Genomic DNA, 26,137 nt, shown 5'->3' on the forward strand with positions numbered 1-26,137 from the left:
ACCGAAAAGACCTAACAGTGTGAGCACAGGGACAAAAAAAGGATTGACCAATTGCCATGAGTTCTCTCTGACCTGTAGGCCTATATCTGGACATATTATGGAAACGCATATGGTATTGAGACTCAAGTAAAAGCTGCTGACATTTACTTTGCATGTTGTCTCTTTAACCAGCAGGTGGCATAAACATCACTCCACAGACAGTAAACACGAGGCATGCTGTATTTCGCTAAAAAAAATGCGTAATATTTGTAATCACCATCAGAGACAGTTTGTAACAATGTTGTTTAGTGGGTGACATGACAAAACAAGGATAGGTTTACAATAGATATGAGTCAAAATTAACGGTAGCCCTATATGAGTGTTTTTTGTTTATTATTATTATAGGCGTTGTAGGCTTTTCGGAAAACCAATAGCTTCTGAGTTAAAATATAAGCTAGTCTACTGACAAAACTCAACTTAATCATCGAACAGAAAGCTGTGAAACTAATTGTATCAAACCCATGCGGACAGGAGATTTCACAGTAGCCTCGAAACAGTGCAGTTTTGATAGTTTTACATCGGCCAAACCTGCGCGACACCCACGGTTACCACCACCCCTTTAACCCATCCATCAATCGTCCTCGTCTCACTTGAGGAAGTCTTATGTTGACGACACCGCTGTGTACAGATGTTGCCTACGGTACTTTTAGAAAAGTGTCCGGTATGAAAGGGGAAAAGACTACTTCCTGAAAATGGAAATTTAATCTTCAGGGACCAGGTATGTTGACAAGTATTTGTACAATGCGTAATACGAAACGGGAAATTGCCACTTGAAACAAAGTAGCCAGAAGTTACCGTCCCAGGTGTAAGAGCAGTGTGAGTTCTTATCTGTTGCGTTGGGATGATGAGCTTGTCTTGCCTAATAGGTTATAGGCCTACCCAATGTTTTTGAACCTATTGTAGACTGTAAAACATTGGAAATCTGTCAAAATAGTCATTACCGAAGCGAAGTGTACAAGTAAATGGCTTGCTATTTTTTTGAGAGGCTACCTGACGCAATGAAACCCCGTTTGACATCGATAGCTGCTTGGACGTCGTTGGGGCTCTATGATAACTTATTGTATACAGTCTATACTAGTCGATCATAACTGAAGTGAAACATGTTTTTGAGAGTTTTTAACAGAGTTAATTAATCAATGCACAACGGAAGTGTGTGCTGATTAATGATTGCTTGAAATTAATGTTCCTTCGTGGCAATTTAACGGCAGTTGCTCAATCACCTGGCCGGCCCCCCTCACTATTTGTGTTTAATTATTTACCAAGGAAAGAGTCAATGAGCTTTTAGGGTTGTTTAGCATAGGCAGCAGGCCCACAGAATCCTGAGAGTAATTAATTTTGACAGGTAGCTTAGGTATGTGTTGAGGAAGTTGCCGAGTTGATTTGACTGTCTGGGCTCATTGGCATTTTTCACCTATAGGCTGTGTATGAGGGTTTTTTTTATTGAGCGTGCACATCCGACTTGCAACAATTGAGTTTATCTTAGTTTGGTCTTGCTTTAGCTCTATTTAGCCCTACAATTATGTTGCAATAGAGATGAAGCATTAAAACAGTTATACCTAATCGTTCTAAGTGAAAATGGTTCGAGAGAATGAAATTAGATGTCTGTCTCATGATTGATTTCCCTCTGTTCTTACTTAACTGATCGTTCTGTTCTTAGCTGTTCTGTTCTTAACTGTTCCCCATGGTAGTTTGTATGTTGACTTAGTAGGCCTACAGATGAAACACCCCACCATCACCAGTCACACACACATACACACACACACACACAAACACACACACACACACACACACACACACACACACACACACACACACACACATACACACACACACACACACACACACACACACACACACACACACACACACACACACACACACACACACACACACACACACTCCCAAATATGCCCCCTCCTCTGCCTATAACCACCATGCTTTGGACACTAAATAGACACCATGACTTAACAAAGGATTAGTGGGCGATGTGATCTGGGGAATGGTTATGATAGGCCTGGGTTTGGTTTATTTGATGAGAGATTAGCCATCCCTTCCCCCAAACACAGATCAAATCTCCCATTCTGGCGACCATGGCATTTTAGGACTTTGGCATGAAGTTAATAATTATTCAGTGTTTGCCCAGTGTTTGACCAAAAATGCTTTATTGATATATTGACGGAAAAGATGTTGTCACCCCATGGAAGTTGGAACATGAGATAAAAAGAGAATTGCATGGTTATTCCATTGTTATGCAATAGAATTTGAATTGACGTTTTCATTACATTTATCATTTAATACTGGTGGGTTGTATATTTCTCCTCCATAGCTATGAATGTGTGTGGCAGAGAGGGGGAGTGTGTGTGTGTATGTTTGTGTTTATGTGTGTGTACACTGACTATGTCTCCAGGTTGTGGCATCTTTTTTGTCAGCGATGCATTGCTTTTCTGCCATCTCACCCACTCCTTTCAAAACATTTTAGTCTGCCTTAATCCAATCGTCATATTCGGGTCAGGCCACCCAGCCCTGGATTCCTGGATTAAGCTTTATCTCTGAAAACAGGGAGGGAAGACTGCACGTTTTCAGCATATGGCGCCTCACTTTCCCATCCTATTCTATCTTTTTGTAATGTCAGTGTGCCAATACATATAGGCTTACATATGTTTTGTATTGTCCCTGTTGAATGCACCAAACACACACACACACACACACACACATACACCATGGTCATGTCATCTAGTGCAAACAGTGCGTTTGCACTGAAGTTGGTTGTTTGATCGCAGCTGCTGTGACGTTCCGTTTCAGATCAACAGCTGATGACATTTTGATGTGGTCAGTGGCAAGGACACGAGGCACAACAGCCATTTCTAAACCTGTAAGAAGCTTATGCCCGTGTAGTGTACATAGCATTTGTTTGAACCCAAAGAGCTTCACTGCCCAAGTTCTTCAGAGGAAGTGTCTGTGTGTGTGTGGGTGTATGTGTGTGTGTGTGAGAGAGAGAGAGAGAGAAAGAGTGTGTGTGTGTGTGTGTGTGTGTGCTTTTTGCACAGGTGTGGTGTTATCCTAGGTAGAGAAGGATGCTCCAATGACACATTCAGATAATGGAGGCTCGTCAGTGGGGCTGCTTCTCTGAGTGCAGCTTAAAGGATTACTCCCACAGCAATTTGTCATCGTGAGGGATGTGCGTCTCCATTTGCCGTTTGTTCATTTCCTTTCTCCTCCCTCTCCCATTTCTCATCGCATTCCCATGCACTCTCCTCGAACCCTCGACCTACAGTATCTCTGAACGTGTATGACGGACAGTGAGAAAACTGTACCTGTGGGCTGTGGCTATCGGGATGATTCCATGACAAACACTCGGATGCAACACTGATGAAAGCCTCCTTTATTTGTGTGTGATGCACATTTGCCATTTAAATTATTTTAAAGATGTGTAGTGGCTTGTAGGCTTTTAGATAGATTCGAGGCTGAGAATCATCCAGGAATCTGTTTTGTTCACGGAAATGTGGGGAAATGTATTTACGTCAGGGGGAACAGAGTGTTTTTGTGGTGTTTGGACACAGCATCAACATGTTAGCCTCGCTCTGCCAATTCTGCATACCATGATCTCACTGTGGTCTGGAGCGGTAGTTGTCACACTATCAGACTATAGGCCTTTGCACATCAGAAATACATAAGTTCGTGTGTATTTTTTTCGGGCCATCAAAATTCAGAATGCTGCCGTCAAAGATCTCATTCATTGGCATTATACTCATGCAAAAAATGCAAAAATTGGTTAGAATGCAAACGTGACTGGCCAATGCCATGTATTGCTGACTGTTCCTTCTCACCCATATCCACACAACGTGACTATCTGTATCCGAATGTAGCATCTCTTTCAGTAGAGTATCTTAAAAGCAGCCTTAGTGTAGCTACATCACTCTTCCTCAGCAAAGCCACTCAGCCCTTCTTATGTGTTGGTTGCTCTGGTTAACTGAGGCACATACAGATGAAGACTGATATGCTCTTCTTGGTTACTCAATTGCAGATTAACATCGAAACTGTATTTCAAAAGGCTGCATGCTATCAAACTAAATATAAGGAAGTGTCCCTTTTATGATAAATATTAAAAGATTAATCAGAGCATTTTTCTCATGGTTTTTCTCACAGATCACAAACCTCATTATAAGTAAACATGCATCTAGTAGTCTGTTACTTTGGCTGCAGATTAATCATATTGATATCAATAATGATTAATATGATCATAATAATAATGTATCATCCTATTAATAATGTTCTGTGAAAACAAGAGTAGCTACTACTAATTATAACTGCTAGCCCAAAACTGCTCATCCTCAGTCCTGAAATTCAGATGCCCACACAGACAGACAGACAGACAGACACAGACACACACAAACTCACACACACACACACACACACTGTTATAGCAGATTAGCTCCATGGTTAGATAACAGACCATGTGTTTGGAGTAGTTGCTGTGGCAGTGGGTGGGCATCGAGGGAGATCAGTGGCAGTGCTGATGATGAATGTGTCTGAGGAGAGTAGACTGAACCCAACACGACAAAGCCGCTTCCACTCTACCGAGACTGACACGTTCAGCTCAACTCTGCTGTGGACTTGTGGGGCCTTCACTCCTTTATTGTGCAATGTCTCTTTTTTCATCACCTTCTGTGCAATGTGGAAATCTGCTTAGCTACAGACGAGACACAGATCGTGTCATGTTGCGTTCATGACTGTTCAGAACAGCTACATGGCATTAGTTACTGGCCCTGTAGTTCGCACTGTTTCCTGTCAGAGCTAGAGTATGTAGATCAGTGTGGGAGAAGGGAGTGGCTCTTGTGAAGGCTTCACTGGCTGCCCTGAGTGCTGTGGTGTGTGGCTTTGACACTAATGCTACACACATAAGAACTGCTGGAGATATGCGTCACGCACCACCTCTTCCATACGTGCTTTGTCTGGCGAGCTTCGGTGGCAGCGTACTACGTTTGGTCATCCCGAGTAAGTGCTTTATGGCCCTCCATGTTTGGGGTGGACCTTTGGTCCAAGATAATGTCTTTGATATAAGGAACTGGATGTTGATTAGAATGAGTTTAGAGTTGAGTAGAGTGTATTAACCTCATAGCTGAAGATATGTTGCAATATCGATGTATAAACCGCGGCTTATTGTTGGGAAATGACGGTAGTTCTGCAGCTCTGACTGTAGTCAAGTGAAATAGGTGAGAGTCCACAGGAACGAGTTTCTGTTTTGCAGCAAATTGCTGGATCGCTAGGGAGTTTTAAAGGAGGCACGTTTTGATATGCCTCAATATTTCAACAAGCTCACACATGTGTGACTCTCTCTCTCTCTCTCTCTCTCTCTCCCTCGCTCTCTCTCCCTCTCCATCTCTCTCCTGTGGCACTGTTATCAAGGCCAGCAGCGGGGATTTTGTGTACTTAATAATGACTTCAGATGAAAGCAGTACATTGTGTAACATTTTTTCGGAACATTATTTGGATGAGTCATATTGCCATCTTGACTTCTGTTCTGATGTGAGAGGCAGGCTTAGCTGAAAGGACAGGGAAATGTGGGCTTATAGAGTGGAAGTTGTTGTGTTGGTTTAACCACGTGTAAACAGAGTAGGCACAGATGCACTTCCTATGGGGGACTGATGACCCTGATGCAAAAGCCTCTAAATCAGTTGGACTGCTTTACTACTTAAATGAGCATTTTTTTTTGGTCAGGATCCTATAGGGGTTTGCCTACAAATCGCTATTTCAGACCAGAGCGTGGTACTGTACTTAGCGGGTTTTGAATGTAAAAAATGGTTAAGCCAGTAGCAGATGGAAGTACCTAACCTTCGAGTTTGTTGCAGAGTGTTCCACAATGCTGGGGGCATTGAAGAAAAAGGCTGTTTTACTAAGACCGAACGCACGCAAGGAAACCTAATCTAACCCTGAGCTAATTGTTGGATCTGGTTTGATAAGAACCAAGATTCCAATGTAAGAGGGAGGAGATGTAGGAAGGAAGTTTACCACTAATGGCTTTAAAAACAAATAAGTGCCAGTGGTAACTGCGCCTCAAAGAAAGAGAGGGCCAGCCAACCTTACAACAGAGAACGCGGTGGTATGTATTAGAACTATCACCGGTGATAAATCTGAGGGCGGAATGATAAATACCAAACAGAAGACGTCGAGGGGGAAAATGAGTGTTGTCGTGCATGTATGCCTGGATGCATGAATAGCAATAGCAGTATGTGGGATGGCTAAATGATAAACAGATTAGACCAAAACAAAGGAAGATAGAAAGATTAGAGATAAGGGGAGAGAAGGGATAAAGTGCCAGTGCAGAGGACAGTTGAAATGGGAGCCTGCAAGAGAGAAGGAATTGCCTCCAGGGAAGGAGAGGAGAACCCCTACACCTACAGTATATACCCATGCACTGATGCAGGTGTACACAATTAACCCAATTAACCTCATCAGGCCCTACCTGCCCATGCACTGACAAGGAGAGGCCTGAAGGGCAACAGGGGGTGGTGACACTACTGATTTAAGTTCTCAATATCAATGGGAACATACCAGAACCACAGTACTTAAGAGCACTGCCCAGCAAGTACCCAGATGGCCAGTGGCGATTCTAGAGATTTGTAACAAGGGTGGCCCTAGTGGGGCACTGGTAAATTCAAGGGTGGCATCTAGATAAACAGAAACAGGCTCAAGTTGTTAAATAAGCACACATGCATGAGTAAATCCATGCACCAAGCACCATACTCATAAATTGAAGGACAAAGAAGGACAAAGACCTCTCACATCAAATGTCTTTGTAATTGGATAAAATGTCAAATACAGTTTTCAGCTCATTTTCAGCTCTGAACAAAACTCGTTCAGAAATTGGGCCATTTGAGCAAAAGTGGAAGTGTGAAATGTTTTTTTGCCAGTGGTTCTTAACTGGTCTGGTTTTGGAACCCATAATTTCATAAAGTTGTGACCAACTATAGGCCTATATATTTAGCATTCAAGCCATCGAATATGGTGAGGTAGCCTACATAAGACACGCGAAGTGCCTGGCCTATTTGTGTGGAAAATGCAGATGTTTGGCATTACATTTGTGAAGTCTTTAACTGCTGATATTACCTCAAAGTACTACTCGACAGGTTTGTCTTTGACAGGGGTGCGTTGTTTCCAAGTGACACTTTAGTTTGGATGGTTTTATGCTCTCATGTGCACCCTACACTGTCTTATTTTGCCCAAGGGTTGCAGCCAACTTGCGTTTCACATGATATCTTAAAATTCTGCATACTTTTATAAAATTAGCTCCCTAACATTATATCTAACATGACCTGTCACATAAACATTGTCTATGTCCATACCATGGCAATGGCTGAATAAATTAAGGCTATGAATACATTTTATCAAAATAACGGGCCAATTGGCCCCAGCCGTGGCGCAACTGGCTGGGGCACCTGCACCGAACGCCGGCGACCCGGGTTCGATTCCCGCCCCGTGGTCCTTTCCGGATCCCACCCCAACGTTCTCTCCCACTCACTTCCTGTCTCTCTCAACTGTCCTATCATTAAAAGGCATAAAAAAGCCTAAAAAAAAATATATATATTAAAATAACGGGCCAATGATAGATCTGATCAGGTAGCATTTTAAATTGCCGATTTTTAATTTCTTTTTAGCCACAAGCTCCGCGACCCATCACTCAGATCAGTACCACAACCCACTTTTGGGTTCCAACCCACCAGTTAAGAAACACAGGCCTAAGCTATAAACTTTCCACAATGTCAATATTACATTAGGGTAGTAGACTATTTACAATACAACATAACAATACAACAGTGTCGGCTGAGTAGGTAGAATAGGCAGATATAACATTTTGCCTATTACGTGATTTTTGTGTTAGCGCAAGCAGTAGCCTGTAGGCCTATTGTAAACTCACATGCTAAAAACAATAAGCCATGTAGCCTATAACTGCAAGCATGTTTGCTAGATTGCTTATATTTCTGAACCCTGATATTTCAAAATAGTGTGCTGCAAGTGCATCAAGAAATTTCTCGCCTTTGACTGTTAATGGTGAATAGTAGACTAGGATTTTGGGGTGGCACCTGGGGTGGCCAATTGAATCTCAAGGGTGGCCTGTGCCACCCGGGGCCACCCCTCTGGCTACGCCCCTGCAGATGGCGTACTCAAAAATTGAGTGTGCGACGCTGGACGCTTTTTGCCCCCAACGGTCACCATCTTCGCTACATAGCAGAAGGGGTGGGACCATTTCCAATCTCAATATAATCGCGGTTGAGGAAGCTGGACCATGTCACTGTCGAATAGAGGACATTCTGTTAAAATGTTGTGATTGCCATTACCACAGAGTCAGTTGCACAATTTTGTTCAATTTGACACTGACAGAAATTCACACACTTCTCGAGTAAGCACACACTACATTAAAACGTATTGACAAAAACATGCTGATTGGAGCAGAGTGTAAGATTGCATTGTGTAAGATTTGGACTAACTACTGTTTGTCATTTGTTTGGCAGTCATTACGGACCAATTTGAAGTGATGGTAAATGGTGGACTGCATTTATATACTGTAGGGCTTTTTTTTACCAAAGCGCTTTGCATTATCATGCCTCACATTCACACACCCATGGCGGAGTGTGAATGGGTGGGCCGTATACAGTAGGCGCATTTTCATGATAATCTAATCAGAGCAAATGTAGAGGCAGTATGTTTTATCAGTATAGACTTAAGGGGGTGTCATCTATAGGCATGCAGCCACATCTACATTGAAACAATTAGACTCTGTTTATCATTTCACCCTCAGATTTATCACCGGTGATAGTTCTAATACACACCACTGCCTTCTCTAAAGTAAGGTGCAGTTATCACAGGCACTTGTTTGTTTTTAAAGCCATTCGTGGTAAACTTCCTTCCTGCATCTCCTCCCTGTTACACTGGAATCTTGGTTCTTATCAAACCAGATCCAACAAACTCACTCTCAAGGTTCCTTGTGCGCGTTCAGATCTTTGTAAAACGGCCTTTTTCTTTGATGCCTTTAGCACGTGGAGTGCAACAAACTCGAAGGTTAGAGGTGCTTACATTTGCTACTGTTTTTAAACAGTTGGTGTTTAATATCAGCTCTTCAAATTGCGACTGTTTTCAGGGTTTTTTTTTTTAGCATGTACATTTGATTATTGCTGTTGTAATGAAGTCGTTTCTTGTAGAATCCTATTAGTGATACTACTGGGTGTGTTTCTCCCTCTTCCAGGTATCTGTGAGAGTCAACGCCCCCCTCCCCCGTTGGAGAGGTGACCGACCCCACCCAGCTTTTCCTGTCCCGTCCCTGCTCCCCCCACCATGGAGCCCAAAAAGAAGGTGTTTGGCAACCTGAGGCAGAAGGCCAGGCCCCTCCTCAGCTACATGCGGGGCGGCCGCAAGAGCCCCAGCAAGCCGGAGGTGCGTCCAGAAGGGGTGCTGGACCACAGGATGAGCGCCTCGGTGCCGGACATCCGGAACCTGCGCCACTCGTCCGGCGCCACGGACTCTGAGCTGGACAGCCCGCCCCAGAGCAGCCCCGGCACCCCGCTCTTCAGGCCGCATTTCAGCCCCTCTCCTCTCTCGGCCTCGAGCGGGCGCAGCGTGCCGGACGGCCCCCGCAGGCCCACGGCCTGGGCGTCCACGGAGGTGATCGGCGGCGGCGGCGGGTATCCGGAGGAGCGGGTCTCCCTGAAGCGGCACGAGTCGCCGGAGAACGGGCCGCAGGCGGCAGCGCATCACGGGGTCCGGCTCAGCACCGAGCTGCCCAGCGTGGAGGTGTCCGAGGACAAGAGTGAGGTAGGACTGCTCTCCTGTGTGTGTGTGTGTGTGTGTGTGTGTGTGTTTGTGTGTGTAAGAGAGAGACAGAGATAGAGATAGATAGATAGATAGATAGATAGATAGATAGATAGATAAAACAAGACAAAACAATCCTATATCTTAACTTGTTAGAAGAAAGAGCAGAAAGAGGCAGTAAATTTGTGTGTGTGTGTGTGTGTGTGTGTGTGTGTTTGTGTACAGTATGTGTGTGTGTGTGTGTGTGTGTTTGTATATCTGTGAGTCAGCTTGAATGCGAGAAAGACAGAGAGAGAGAGTGAGAGAGAGAGAGAGAGAAAAGCAGAGAGATTAAGTGTTCATACATGCTTCACAATGGTCCATTTCATACTTAATGATATGACACTGGAGTGACACCCTCGTCACACAAATGAAATTCGAGCTGAGACCGATGGCTTTAAAGGCATACAGTACAGTGCATGTCGGTGGTGTTTACATGGAAATGTTTGTGGGAGGATCATATTTCCATAGCATTGTCTGGAGGCTGTCACACGATATGTAGACTGATCTCTGTCAATGCACAGTAGCCGGCAAGTCACTCGATGAAGGGCAGGTTGAGCAAGTTGGCTTTGTTCCCCTGGCCAGCTGGTGTGCGGCCATGCTACTTCTCTCTTTCTTTGTAGTCCCACGTTGTGCGGTGTTTGTGCTACTGCGGGCAGTTCTCAGTTTCTGACTTCTTCTCAAGTTGATGTGTCGCTGTCGCTTAGCTGAAGTTGCGTCATCATTTTTACAGTAGTTTGTTGGCAGAATAATGTTGCCACAAACCGTGATGAACTCTGTAGTGGTTTGAAAGCAACGGACTGTGTACAGTAGGTCTATCTTATGAAACAGAGTGAGACTGGTTTGCACCAGTGAGTTGCAGTGCTGAGCAGCTGTAGGAGAATAGAATGAAAGTCTGTGTAAAGTACAGTATATGTAAACCTTGTCAAAAAGGTTGAGCTCGTTAAGCCAAGTTTTGGCTTGAGAAGCACAATATGAAGCCAGCAAATGCACACCATAGACATATGAGTATGACTTGTCTTTGGATATTGCTAACTGGTGTGAACATGATTTCATTGGAAGCAGACACTGTACATCATCTTACACTTTTGGATGCCTGCTATAGTGGATTTTCGGAGGGACAAAAATGTAAAGCTTAACTCAAGGAGTGAAAGGAGATCAGTTATAAAGATTCAATTGCAGAAATGTATCAACCTCATAAATCATTGAGTAGATAGATGCAAGACTTAATTAGTAGTTGCTTCGTATGCTGTGACAACAAAGATATTTACAACAGCTCCAAGTAATATAGGTGATCCTGATTGAATTAGCCAGTTCGCTTTGGCTGGCGCTGTGGCCAAACTGAAAAACAAACACTTCTCAAGTAGCATTAGCAGACACTTGCAGAGTCATCATTTAGGAGAAACAGCACTTTCTGACTGACAGTCGTCTGAAAGTGCCTTTTATCTGCCTGTTAAAACTTGAATGGCCTCTAGTTCTTAGGTGAGCCATCCTCACTTAGGTGTTTTATTTTAACACAGAACCTTATGGTTTTATGTGCTTTTTGTGTACTTTTAAGGTGTGCCGTGTTTTAAACCTGTGGCATGACATTCCCAGTGTCCCGTTGTGAAAGAATTTTTTAATAACCACGTTAAGACTCATATCCCATGGGTCGGGCTCAGAAGTGTGCCGCGCGGCCCTCTGGGTTAATGAACCTGCATGTAGTTGACCTGCAAGTAGAGTCCATTTCAGCGAGTCCGTTTCAACGAGATGCGTGGAAACTCTGTAAGGCTGTGTTAGGCTGCGTCCATGTCGAAACAAGTACTCATCATGCACCTGTTTTTGCAGAACCCGTTAGAACGAAATGGCCAAGAGATGCCGACAATTAAGGACATTGATAATAATAGTGTAAGTATGTTGTTTTTTGGAAAATGCTCCAGAAGCATTAATCAAGGCAGCTCTTGATTAATGGACATAAAAAGTTGGAATAAATATTGACTTATGTGTAATGTGCAATTGTTTGTACAAGAAATACACTGAAACGTTGAGCGGGGGAGGGTTTACTGTAAACAGTGTACAGTAGTTTAGAGTTAGACCGGCTGCTTTTGTGCAGCAGGTGGGCTGAACTATTGCCAGTGCTTTATCCCTTTGCTGACTTTGCAATAGGGATGCACGATATTGGAAGAGTGGAAAGTGGAACATTTCTGCCCATATTTGATATGCTGATGCTTTCAAACTTAATTTGACCGATTTCTAATACGATATACTTTAAAAAAAAAATTGAATCCCTCAAGGTGTCTCCTGTATCTGTTACTCTTAGTGATGGCCTAGTTGTTGCAGATACAATCATGAATACATGCAATTAAAGAAATGTAGACATTCACCCGTGAAAAATAAGAAAATCATTGCAACATGGTGTAGATGTAAAACACGGAATTTGACATACGAAATGTTCATATAAAAGTATATATCTCATCACATTTGAATGGATTTGTGTGATGTCTCCTCTGAAACCCAAATAGATTGTGCTGATTTGACCTGCTAGGATAATCTGTAGAAATGTTCACATCTGCCGATGCCAGTAATGCAATTATTAAGCGATTCTCTGCCGATACCAGTGTCCTACTGATAATATTGTGCATTCCTACTTTGCAAAGTCGTTAATTAATTTAGCACAATGAGAGAGACACTGTAGGAATGTGTGTCCCTCTGCATAGCAGCTCTCTGATGCATTTGGGTCCTGTGATGTTTGATTGATATTATCAAGAGGATTAGATGTGACCTAACATGACGTGGTGGTGCCTACGGCTCCAGTCTCATGACTGAAAACAAATATAATTTATGCATGTCAATATTAACTTGGATATTATGCAAACAGTAGTTTATACAAGCATCTGAGTTACAGCTCTAGCACATCTTCTTGTCGTCGGGCTATGAGTGTCTCTGAGGTAGGACGACATGTCACTGACTCGCTCTGGATCTTCTCAGTCCCTAGATGTAGGAGGCGAGAGCCTGTATCTCCCCGAGCACCTGCGCGACTCTCAGAAGACCTATCTCCTCAACATCACCCTCAAGGAGGGCAAGAACCTGGTCATCAGAGACCGCTGCGGTAAGACCTCTTCATTTCCTCTTGTTGATGGTGGGGTTGGAGTCCTAAACCACAGACACCACAGGGTCATAGCATGGTATCACACATGAGGGCATAGTAAGGCTTTGTGATCTGGGCTCTAAGGAATGTATACACACTGTTGAATGCGGTGACGTCTCAGTCACAACAGTTGAAAGGGAAGAGACACGTTGTATGGTCTGGACAGCATTCCACGGAGGCATATTTGAACCTGTTCCCAACCGCACCCATGAAACACCTAATGCGTTGCTACTCATGCCATATGCTTCACTCTCCAGACTCCTGTCAGTATTACAAATCATGAAAATCAAGTGAAATGTAAGACATTTTGTATAAGGTTATTTTAAATAATGGAACATCTAAATCACCCACCATACACTTCCATTTAGGGAGACTGTAAAGCGTTCCAGTTATACTTTACATGTGCATTGTGCTGCTGGCTTACTGTCATGTAGTGCTTCATTTATCCTACTCTACAGTGATCTGTTGTGCTTGCCCTGTATTCTAGAATGATCTACAGTGCCTTTTCCCTTTTACTTCTATAAATTATAATAATGATGCAAATAATAAGAACTGTTTCAGTTTTGCAAAGAAGGCTGTAACAAGACGTATTTTAGTAGTTATTAGGTTGTCAGATTGGACTTGTATCACTTGGAGGATTCATGTGTGAAAGTTATACAGTAATTTCCCGCATATAAGCCGCATTGTGTATAAGCCGCAGGACAGTGTTATGCGGCTTATACATATGCAAGTTAAAAGAAACATAACCATATTAACACCATATTAACTGCCTCCTTGTATTAACCTCACAACTGAAGAAATTTCGAAAAATCAATGTATAAGCCGTGGCTAATAGTCGGGAAATTACGGTAGAGGTCTGGAATTCAACAAAATTGTTTGTGATATTAAAGGGGATCATGGGGGTATGCAGAGGGGAGTGATATGAATGGTTGGCTGTGGGAAACAGTGACATCTGCTGGAGGATGTTCAAGAGAGAGCAAACCTATAGCCCCTATGTACTTAAAGTTCTGCATTAGATATTTGTTTAATTTGAGTGTTTTTGCCTTTGCTTCTGTTCTAAAATGTATGGCTGTTTGGGCCCCCACTGTCGGCTTCAGGGCAGCCCTGCTTGGCAGGTTGTTGTTGTTGGTGCAGGTTAGGGTTAGGGTCAAGATTAGGTAATCGGTGGCAGCATTGTCCACAGTGAGAGCCCTCAATTTCAGTTTTGGTCCTGGCCTCTTAGAACAAATTTGCAGTGCATTCATCATATTTCAGGAAACCATGAAAGCCACATTTTTGCATCCAGATATAGATCACTTAACCACATCCTCTTAGCAGTGTTACTTCAGAGACCGTTAGTCAGTAAGTCAGTTAGTCAGAGTTAGCCAGTGACCAAACTACCATTTACAAAAAAAGATAATCAGCTAATTTGCTATAATTGTTTATTTTTGGGAATCAGACTGGCTTTGACGTCAGAAACCTATTTTGCTGTCTTACATATCCACAGGTACCAGTGACCCCTATGTAAAATTCAAATTGGATGGGAAGACACTATACAAAAGTAAAGTGGTGTACAAGAACTTGAATCCTGTTTGGAATGAGATTTTCGCCTTCCCTGTTCCCGACTTGGACCAGAAACTTTTTGTGAAGGTGAGAGCTGTTGTGGTCTTGTGCAATACAGTGTAATACACAGTGATGACAGTTTTATATTTATAGAGTAAATATTATGTATTTAAAAGGTCTTCTCCAACACTCTCACTCAGGTTTATGATCGAGACCTGGCAACAGACGACTTCATGGGGTCCAGCAGTGTGGCCTTGGATGAACTTGAACTTGAAAAGTACATGCCAAAAAAAAAAACATGTTCCTGAGAACTTACTGAGAATTAAAGCATTGGACAGAATAACAGTGTTGGCTTCTACCTCTTACCCAGAACGCACCAGATGGAGTTGGACCTCAGCGACCCCAACAGCCTTGAAGAGGACATGGGCGTGATCGTCCTAGACATCTGCTTATCCCTGCGGGACGGGGAAAGCAAGAAGAACGCTGTAAGGATTTCTGCCATTCTTACTTCCTGGAGCACATGGTTCTGATGTGTGTCTAATAACCTCACTGTCTTGACTTGCATCTCTTCTTTCCCACTGACTAAAATGTGTTGCTTTTGACTCTCCCATCCATACACCCATGTAGAAGACGACACCAAAGAGGAAAAAAAGCTTGAGGGTAAACACTGACTTGTTTTGACATTTAGATTAATGTAGACCTTTAGATATGATAATCATCATCATCATCATCATCATCATAATGATCATCATACTCATGATTATAATCATAATACATTTAAATTATGTAGCACTTTTCTAAACAAATCAAAGACACTTTACATCAAAAAAATCCCCCACAAGATGAAATTACAGTTTTCAAATTCTTCTTCACTAATAACCCTTCTACTAACCCACTCTCGTGTGATTCACGGTGCATGAACAGAATCTGTGGCTAATTTAGCGCATTATGGTGAAGGTGGTGGCTTGTGGTGACCCCGCTGTTGTCTCCTGTTGTCCAGTCGGGGCCGAGCCAGCAGACCAAGCGTCTGTCCGAGAGCCTGAAGAAAGGCCAGCTGTGGTGCGGCGTGTGGAGCATCACCCTGGTGGAGGGCCAGGACATGCCCGAGGAAGGCCCCGGAGACCTGTACGTGCGCTTCAGACTGGGCGAGCAGAAGTACAAGAGCAAGGTAATCACACTGCACTGCAGCCACGGAGGCACGGATGATTGACAGCTTGCTGTCTCCCCTCGACCTGTAGAGGAAGTGTCAAAGAATGTTGTAATTCAGCATATTAGCTCCTCACCATGTTGGCGAGAATTTATATCAGAAAGATATATCAGATAATTGGTAACACAATGACGATTTAGTCCACTAAATGACATATTTGTTCAGTCGGTCTTGATGAAGTTGCCAGTGAAGTACTTCCTTGTGCATGTTCTTATCAGACTGTCATGTCAGACTGAAAATACCAAATTTGTAAACAAATATAAATGTCCAACCTGCCTCTCATGTCGGATGGTGTGTCAGTGTCCTTGTGAGAGTGTTTTATCACTGTAAAGAGTTGTCAGTCTCTCTAAACTGCTATGTGTACATTAGTATATTTTTATATATCGTTTCCCTCTGAAGGAGTGTACTGTATCTATTTATTACATCACTTGTTGTGATGGGTCTAGTGCTTGTGCTCGTGCTCGTTGTCGACAATGGCTGTTGTGATCTATTATTGATAGTTTTTAAATCATTGTTTACATTTATTATGCCACTACCAACTTTTTTGATGCTGTTTGAATGCATTATGAATGTGTGTGTACATACAGTATGTGTACATATTTGTATGTCTTTACACTTTTGCACTTATGGTGTATCTTTTGTGGCATAACCACCTAATCACCTGTCTCATGTGACCCGTCAGATGATCCCCCAGTGGATATATGTATGTATGTGCTGATGTGTCTTATTGTTCAAGTCTGAAGAGGGACAGTAGCCCGAAACGTTATTGGATGATTAAAAAACGGTTAACTTGGAGCTCAGTGTGTGGATTCAGCTTTGTTTTCTCCTGTTTGTTTGTTTGTTGTCTTTATCAGAACCATTACAAAAAAGCCAGACCACAGTGGAGAGAGAGATTTGACTTCAACCAATTCCCAGATGGGCCGTACAATCTGGAGGTGGAAGTTTGGGCGAAAGAGAGTCGCAGAAACGAAGAGCGCTACGGAACGTGAGTCTGATTTCCTGACTTCTGAGCAGAGTTCATGAAAAGCTCATCTACGCGACCTCTTAGATCACCATCCAGGCAATGCAATATTTATGGGTCTCATATTTCACGGAGTACTTGAACAGCACAGTACAGTACATGCTGTCTGCCGTGGGCTGCTTGGGTAAAGGCATTGAATGAGCTGAAGGAGGAATGCCAGCTGTGTGTGTGCCCATTGCCATGACCTCTCACAGTTATGCATCTCCAGTTATGCTTAGGGAGTGGTGCTCAATGAACCCATGGAGGTCAAGGCTGAGACCGGTGTGTGTGTGTGTGTGCGTGTGTGTGTGTGTGTGTGTGTGTGTGTGTGAGTGTGTGTGTGTGTGTGTGTGTGTGTGTACGTGTGTTTGTGTGTGGGTCTGAGGAGGTGAACGTGTATCCATCTTTCTGTTGCAGGCGAAAAAAAGGGTGTTTCTGCTTTCACGCAGATGTATGATTCAAAAATATCCTCTGTGTGCGTAGTGCCACACAGGTGTCCATAGCTACGGCCCTAACCCTGCAGTGTCTGCTTCTCCTTTCTGCGTGCCGCGCAGGTGTGAGGTGGACCTGTCCATTGTCTCCGTCAACCAGCCGCAAGTGTTCACGCGCACGCTGAACCAGGGGAGGGGCCGCGTCCTCTTTGTGGTCAAGCTGAACGTGTGCAGCGGGGTGTCCGTGTCCGACCTGGACGCAGCGCCCCTGGAGGACCTGGACGAGAGGGAGAACATGCACAACAGATACGTGAGTCGTCTCCCTCACGCGGTCTGCTCCCTCACACTGTGTTGTTCTCTCTCAGTGTTGGTCCCTGTTGCAACAAATGTGTTGAAAACAGTTTAACACGTTCATTCATTCAGGAAGGGAAACAATCAAATAATAATAATAATAAAGACATTTACTTAAAGCAGGCACAACTTGACATAGGAAGGTTTGTGATTATAGATCTGAATTAATTTTAGGAAAGTATAGAGTTAATTTTTACATTACACTGAAGATTGTTCCAGGAAGTAGGGGCACCATAACAAAAGGCCGACTTTCCCAACTCAGAATGGATACGATGCATTCGTTTTAAGAGTGTAGGAACTTTAAAGTCTGCTCAGGGGTGTTTTGAGGTTGTGATCCTCGGGGCAATGTTTTGATCAATGCTGGCCAACCACATTCCATCCATACCTATCTCTTCTAATTGGATGATCGTGGTAATTTGCCTACTGATGATAAAGTTGTTTGGAAAAAAAGGGCACCGATATCAAGAGGATCATTCCAGAACAGCAATACTCAGAAACGTTGCCCAGCAACATTGCTTCAAAAACCCCTAGATGCCTTGTGTGTCAGATTTTTAGTGTTTAGAATGGCTCCAGTCTTTATTTATGATTGACTTAGCTGCAACCTCGTAAAGCACTTTGCAAACTCACACCAGTGACTACATTCCATCTGTGTTAACCCTCATGTTGTCCTAAAATCTTACGACGTTTGTTGTCCTTGGGGTCAATTTGACCCCAGCTACAAAAAACTCTCAAAAATGATTACAATTATTTTTTTTTCCCAATTTTTTTTTGTGGTAGGTACTTAACAAGAGTGTAATAACCACTATCAAAAGCCCTACAAAACAATCCCACCCCCCCACACCCCTTTATGAACCCTGGAACCCTGACTGGCAATATGGCCAATCCAGTGTCAACAGCCCAAAGGCTGACTTTTTGGACTTTTTCAGACCTGCCAAAATAACTTATATGTAATATGTACTTGTATATGAAATAATGATAATAGCTACATGTTCTCATACTATTACAATAATAATATCCATAATTTGTCAAATATTCATTTTCATCATGTTTCATAAAAATGGGGTCAAATTGACCCCAATACCACCAACGTAACTATTTTTTTTACAGGACATTGGAAACATATTTTTGTGCAAATTTCATGTTTACTCTGTTGTACCCTTCAAATAAGGAAAAGTCATGAAACTTGAAGCAAAACAAAAAAAGTGAACCATATATTTTATGATGTTAAACACTGCTTGGGGTCAAATTGACCCCAAGGACAACATAAGGGTTAAGCGACCCAAACACCGGCACCAGCATACCATTATTGGATAAATTATTACACCTTTGTTTCTACTGTATGTCTTTACTTTATGGTGCCTAGCCAGACATATGTAGTAACCATACACATAGGCCCAAAGGGGAACTCAGCTGGTCTAAACCTATTGTAAACGACTGATAACTTTTTGCTGAAATATGTATTCAAATGTTGTACAAGCTTGTTAAGGGTTCGTCATAGTATATACAGCCGTGAAGATGATTTAAGGTTTTTCTATTAACAGCTATAACAGGTTCTTCAGGTAAAGAATGCTGTGTGTATAACCTGTTACACAAGAAACGTTTTAAATCTATGGATAGCAAAATACTGTGGGTGAAAGTTACTTTGGCTAAAAAGTAAAAGGCAGTTTTTTTTAAACCCAAATCAGTAAACCGTTCTGCTCACTTTCCTATTTTGCCCTGCAGGCTTTCCGGAACTCTCTGAAAAACATTAGGGATGTGGGCTTCCTACAGGTCAAAGTCATCAAGGCCACAGATCTGTTGGCTGCAGATCTGAATGGTTAGTTAATGTATTGTGACGGACCAGCTTCTATATGCATTTGATTCTAATGTATTACATTTGATTAAAACTCTGTTCTGACTGAAGATGTTTACTTTGGTGTTTTGTACAGGAAAGAGTGACCCTTTCTGTGTGTTAGAACTGGGGAACGACCGGCTCCAAACACACACCATCTACAAGACACTTTATCCTGAGTGGAATGAAGTATTCACATTGTAAGTAGCACCACAATCCCACCACTTTACCCTCAGTTGTATTATAGTCTAATACCTGTAGTATGCTTTGCAGTGGTCTGATGTGTTAATGAATATATATTTTTCCCCAGTCCTGTTAAAGATATCCATGACATCTTGGAGGTGACCGTCTTTGATGAGGATGGGGACAAGGCTCCAGACTTTCTTGGAAAAATGGCCATTTCTTTGCTCTCAGTACGTAATAAATGATTTAAAGCACTGAGAAAATTCAGGCCTCCATTTAAAGCAACACTAAAGAGTTTTTCGTACCTTAAAATAATGTTTCCAAAATCATTTCAGCGGTTCATCAACTCGTAACAGGGTGAACGGCACTTCTGCATTCACCTCGCAGCCCTCTTTCGGCTATAACCGCACTATGTAACTTTACCAGATCGGGTAGCGTACTTGTAGTTCAATGAAATGAGACATAAGAAACTGCACATTTTACCTTCTTCTACTGTATGTCGCAATGCATGCAATGCAATACTTTCATAAAATGTCTGTGGACCTCGTTATTTGCTGGATAAACAAATAGTGTGCGTGTGACAGAGGAAAAGTGCTTTAGTGTTGCTTTAAATCATTCCATTCCACAACAACACTTTGGGACAGTGAAACAGACAGTCCAGATTAGAGCCTGACCGATATGCCATTTTAAAGGCAGATGCCAATTTTGATATTCGATAGCTGATAAATGATAAAGCACCTGATAACTAGAACTATCTGGTAATAAAAGGCTCTTTTACAATACATTCTGAAATAATTATTATAAATGATAGTGTCAGGTCTTTGGTCTTATCTGTGATAAACACCAAGATAACTTTCAAGGTATTTATGCTTTATTACGGTATTTTGTATGTGTTTTACTCATCGTTTACAGCATTAAACAGTGTGATACTTTGTGTCATTGGAAAAGAAAATGGCATAATGTAAGATAACGTCCATCCTTTTGCAGATTCACAATGGTCAGCAGATAACCTGCGCATTAAGGAAAGAGGATTTAGGACGACCATCAAAGGGGACGATATCACTAGAGCTGGACGTTTTCTTTAATCCTGTGAGTGCAAAACAAAGGTTGTGAAGGCTTGGACGTGGTGGCCATTACTGATTTGTGTCTTGGCTATATATCCTCTGAATAATCCATCTACAACACATACTCCTACAATGTCCTCCAAAACATTTACATAATGTACTGACATAATCAGAGGCATTTGTAATGATAAGGGTTAAAATGCTCTGCCTTGACAACTGTGCCTGTTATCAATTTAACATCAAAACAAGTATGTTAAGTAAGTAAGTAGGCCTACTGGTAAGTAAGTAAGTAAATAAGTAAGTAAAGGAAGTAAGGAAGGAAGTAAAAGTTGACTGTATTTTTCTTTTACTAGATCCGAGCCAGTATCAGAACTTTCAACCCAAAAGAAAAGAAATTCCAGGAGGACAATCCCAAATTTTCCAAAAAGGTAATTTTGTATATCACCCCAAATGCTGCATGCAATGTCCATACCAGGTGGTACAACTGTACGTTTTCCAACAAAGTACAAGACGGATGCAGTTGTAACACCTGGTTCAATGCACCTTTCAATGGACCTTTCACAATCAGACGGTGGTGGAGTCTAACCCACTTATGTTGTGTAGATCCTTACGCGGAATGTCGTCCGTGTGCGGAATCTCCTGCGGGCGATCGTGAGCACCCATCACTACGTCAAAAGCTGTTTCCAGTGGGAAAGCATCCAGAGGAGTATCATTGCTTTTATGGTACGTTTGTCAGCAGCCGTGTTTGGTCACTGTGCTCTGATTTTTCGCTTGGCTTGAACTTTGAAACGGCAGTGGTTAGACTCTTGAAAGAGTTTGGTCGTCTTTTGTTGTGGAATTGTATTTTCACTAAGGAGCGATGGTAGTGTAGTGGTTACCGTAATTACATGGAATAGCGTGCTGTAGCCTGAAAGTCGTGGGGTCAAGTTCCGGCCTCCACCGTTGTGTGCTCTTGAGCAAGGCACTTCACCCCAAGTAGCTCCGGGGACAATGTAATATAGTTGACACATGTAAGTCTCTTTGGACAACAGTGTCTGTTAAATGAATGAATAAAATCTGAATGTGTGCACCTGTCCATGTGTAAGAGTGTGTGTATAACTGATGTCTGAGCTATGGTTTGGTACTGATGGTGAGTGGATTTTACTCTGCCGGGTGTTAGGTGTTTGTGCTGACGGTGTGGTACTGGGAGTTCTACATGCTGCCTTTCTACCTGGTCCTCCTCATCGTGAGGAACTACCTCCAGATAGCCTCCGTGACCGGCCACGACACGGTGAGTGTCGCTCGCTAGCTCTCTCTCTCTCGTCGCCCAGCGCGGCCGCTGACGCTGCTGCAAAGCCCCAGCTTTGTTGCTCTTTTGTTCTGCACCCACTCTACAAACCTGTGTGTGTGTGTGTGTGTGTGTGTGTGTGTGTGTGTGTGTGTGTGTGTGTGTGTGTGTTTCTGTGTGCTTGAATTGCATAGCCTTTCCCCACCCTCCACTGTTTGTTCTTTGTTCCGTCACACGGATGCCATGGCCATGGTTTAGAAAGGGAGAAACCCTGCTCAACATCTCATGTTACATATGAGTAGATTTCCCGCCGGCACACCTTAAAGGGGTTTTACAGGGAAGTAAAAGTTAGGCATTTTAATTAAGGGGTGCAGTAGTACAGGGAAATACATTCAGCATATCTTGCATTCCTATATTGGCATATATATTATGAAATGGGAACATGTCTCTGTGTCTGTTTTATATACCTTGCACTGACCCAGTTAACCGAATGGTAAACTTCCTGCTGTGTTTCCAGGATAGTATGGACCTAGGTGATGATGAAGAGGACGATGAAAAGGTATTCATGCTTGCTGAGCCATCACTTTTGCCCTGTAGGCCTTCTGGCTGGTTTGAGTGCCATCACTGATGTCCTCGGGGCCTTTTGGCTGGTTTGGGTGCCATCACTGATGTCCTCTGGGCCTTTTGGCTGGTTTGGGTGCCATCACTGATGTCCTCTGGGCCTTTTGGCTGGTTTGGGTGCCATCACTGATGTCCTCTGGGCCTTTTGGCTGGTTTGGGTGCCATCACTGACGCCCCATGGGCCTTTTGGCTGGTTTGGGTAGTTTGTTTGGCTTGTTCAAATTCTCAGTGCTCATGTCATTTTAAGATTAGCCAAATCCACCGATTGGAAGAACAACAATGTCCCATGATTGTTGTATGCCACAGTGAGATTTGTATTTGTATTTACGAAGCATCTGATTCTCTACAGGAGGAGAAGAGAGGGCTGGTGGAAAAATTCCACATGGTTCAAGAAATCGTTATCACCGTTCAGAACATACTGGAGGAAATAGCCAGCTTTGGGGAAAGAATCAAAAAGTGAGTCCTTCCGTGTGTGTGTGTGTGTGTCTCTTGAGAATGAGTGATTCAACTTTAAACAGCCCCACAGTTGGAGAGGAAGTGACAAAGCACCTTAAGTAATCAAGGACTTACTGTATATGGCTGTGGCTAAGAGCAGTGGGCTGTTACTCACATAGCTCTGTACCCTCATACACACATAGGCCTTGCATAAGGCCAGTGCACTGCTATGTGGCTGTCTTTCACCTAGCTCAAAATGTACACTCTTAAAATGAACTGTGTTGTCCCTATCTGGACTCAGAGATGTGTTAAGGAAACGTTGTTAAAAAGAAGTTGTGCTATTTTCAACATATATTGTGCAACAAATAACAAAAGCAACGTGTTGGAAGCAACACAAACTGTGTTGTCCCTATTTGGACACAAGTTGTGTTGTTTTCAACACAGTGTACATTCAGAATGAACCAAAGACATTCATTTCCGGTTTTCCTCTCAAACCAAAAGACATTCATTACCAGTTCTTACTCATACTGATTGTTTTTGTTTAAAGTGATGAATTTAAAGGCATTGTTATCACTACCAGAGGGTTCCTCTTTGTGTTTGTGCTCAGCGGCTCCTTTAACCTAGAGGAACTGACAACAAAATCAAAGCTAGAGCCTTATATTCAGCTTATTATATTAAATATGTCTGAGATATAATCTGTCTTGGTATGAGTTCTCTGTTATGTTTGCAGCTGCTGTACTGAGAGGTTTTTTAGTAGGTAAAGTATCAGCCGTCTTGATTCAACTTATTTGGAGTACTACAGCTGGGAGGCATTTATAAGCCCTTTTCACACGGAAAGCCTTGGCGGTGAGGTGGAGCCAATATGCCACCTCCAGAAAGCTCGGGTCGAGCTGCAAAAAAAGACGGCAAATTGCCGGCTTGCTGTACAGGGTGAAAGCACCTATAGACAGTCTACATGTCTTTGATTATTTGCCATTTACCCATGATCAGTTAACACCCTCCTCTCTCTCTCTCTCTCTCCCTCTCTCTCCCTCTCTCTCTCTTTCTCTCTATACACAGCACTTTCAACTGGTCAGTGCCATTCCTGTCCAATATGGTCTTTCTGGTCCTTGTCATTGCAACAGTGCTAACCTACTTCATCCCAGTGCGCTACATTATTTTAGCATGGGGTAAGGTCACTTCTTACCACTTTTTCTCCTGTTCTGATTAAGATCAAAAATATGTTATCGTCTCTGCACAGATAGTGTCTGTCGGCCTCTTTAAACGAATCTACCTAATCTACAAAAGCTCCAAAGGGCCTGCATTTTGTCAGTGGATATGACCCATTTTCTCTTTCGAAGGCTGTTTTTCTGCATGCATTTCATGACCACTCAGTTGGTTTTAAGCTTACCTTAAATGGAACTGTGGTTTTTTTTTGTTAGGCATTAACAAATTCACCAAAAAAATACGGAAACCTTTTGCCATCGAGAACAATGAAATAATGGACTTCCTCAGTAGGGTGCCTTCCGATGTTCAGAAGGTAAGTTCAGAATCTCACTGAGCTACAGTAATCACGGTGCATGCACGCTCACACACACACTTACAGTTTCTCTTTCATTCTCTACCTCTCTCACACTCACACAATCACACACATAGTAGTCACTGTTGCCTAATTTGGAAGCCAGGGCAGCTTGATGATGCTTTCACAAATGTAGACGCCTGGACTTTGGAAGACCGGCTTCTTTAGTGTATGCAAAGGCCAGTGCAGTATCTCCAGGATCTGACCTCCCCCTATGGCTCTGTTTGGCTGTGCCTTCAGCAAACACTTCAGCTCCTGCTGTTTGTTCTGTCTGTTTGCTGGGCAGTGCCTGCCCGCCACGCTCCCTTGTTTGCCCTGCCCTGCGCCAGTCCGTGTCCAGACTTCTTCTAGAAGTTTCCTCTCTTGTGTTTGCAGGCCCAGTACAGTGAGCTGAGAGGACCTGGCTGGCAGAGTCCCGCGAGGAGAAAGAAGAACGCCACATAGCCGTCGGGGCGATGTCACGGACGCCCCTGCCCACACACACACACACACACACACACACACTCACACACACACACACACATACACACACACACGCTCATGCCTGTGGCAAGGATTCTGAGGCTTCAGCTAACAGTCTGTTGTATAAACACAGCAAACAGTCTGCTGCCGGTAAATGGCTAGGACCTGTGTGTGTGTGTGTGTGTGTGTGTGTGTGTGTGTGTGTGTGTGTGCGCGCACGCAGATGAGAGTGAGAGAGTGTATGTGTGTGTGTGTGTGTGTGTGTGTGTGAGAGAGAGAGAGAGAGAGAGAGAGAGAGATTATTGCCTGGCCATCAAAGCTGAACTCCTCCGCCGGAAAGCCATGAAGTAGGAACTTGTGGGCCTGGAGCCTGTTGCACTACTTCCCCCTGCTGCTGTGAGCACGACCCTCTGATGTGGCGTGTGCACACAAACAGAAACAAAAGAGTGTTGCGGTTGTTTTACGATGCAGTGCACCATCACAGACTCTTCACCCTCGATCAGCTCATTCTTGGGCCTTGTGAGGTATGACATAGGGCCCAATATGGGTCTGAACAGGCCACGGAGAATGAAGAGGACAGTCCTGGATCAGAGTAGAATATTATGTGCCCTGCCTGAGGCTTTATTGAGAGCATCCTTCTTGATGCAGAACCTGAGAATGTTTAAACAGACTGGATGTCATTGTTTGTTGTTGTACAATATGCTGTCATTAAGCTTGCCTTCTTTTGAAATATCTTAAGAAATGCTGGTGTGTTTGCGGTAAGACTAAGAGAATGTTTTTATTGTTTAAGTTATGGTTTATGGAATACCACTAAGTCTTTGTCAACAATGTTTTTTGGGGGGTTTTCAACGATTGGTGTAAAGAGCAGTGCAGTTCATAACCCCTTGTGGATTGTTAACATATTATTTGCACCGTTCCATTATATGCAGTAATCAATACAGAAAATATGAGTATTTTCATTTTTTTTTTTTTTTTTTTTTTTAATTATGTATCTGTTTCATATTTAAAAAGGCTTATTTTAGTGAACACATTTGTATGTTCACCAGTTAGCTGGTTATTTATGGGACCAGATGCCATTTACTATTCATCCACTGTTTACTGTGTTAATGAACCCACGGATAAATCATTGCCATGATTATCTGCTGCAATGCAATAAAAAAACCTGGTGACACTGAA

General features: G+C 43.0%; 1 protein-coding gene across 3 annotated transcripts; it reads left to right on the top strand.

Annotated features, from left to right (window-relative positions):
* The first annotated feature begins 608 nt into the window (after positions 1-608).
* mctp2b (multiple C2 domains, transmembrane 2b) lies at positions 609-26,137 on the top strand. Of its 3 annotated transcripts, XM_062548884.1 has the most exons (23): positions 609-757; positions 9,281-9,846; positions 11,710-11,769; positions 12,850-12,970; positions 14,496-14,638; positions 14,752-14,828; positions 14,922-15,036; positions 15,179-15,211; positions 15,552-15,719; positions 16,613-16,743; positions 17,313-17,499; positions 19,263-19,356; positions 19,469-19,571; positions 19,682-19,784; positions 20,542-20,643; positions 20,972-21,046; positions 21,222-21,341; positions 21,778-21,888; positions 22,403-22,444; positions 22,856-22,962; positions 24,001-24,110; positions 24,363-24,460; positions 24,875-26,137. In XM_062548884.1, exons 2-23 carry the CDS (start codon positions 9,370-9,372, stop codon positions 24,941-24,943), a joined length of 2,646 nt encoding a protein of 881 aa, XP_062404868.1. In that variant the 5' UTR covers positions 609-757; positions 9,281-9,369; the 3' UTR covers positions 24,944-26,137. The 3 variants fall into 3 exon arrangements, with proteins under 3 accessions (XP_062404868.1, XP_062404869.1, XP_062404870.1); XM_062548885.1 differs by lacking the exon at positions 15,179-15,211; XM_062548886.1 differs by lacking the exon at positions 11,710-11,769.

The sequence above is a fragment of the Sardina pilchardus genome, chromosome 11 (genome assembly GCF_963854185.1).
Source record: "Sardina pilchardus chromosome 11, fSarPil1.1, whole genome shotgun sequence".
NCBI lineage: Eukaryota > Metazoa > Chordata > Actinopteri > Clupeiformes > Clupeidae > Sardina > Sardina pilchardus.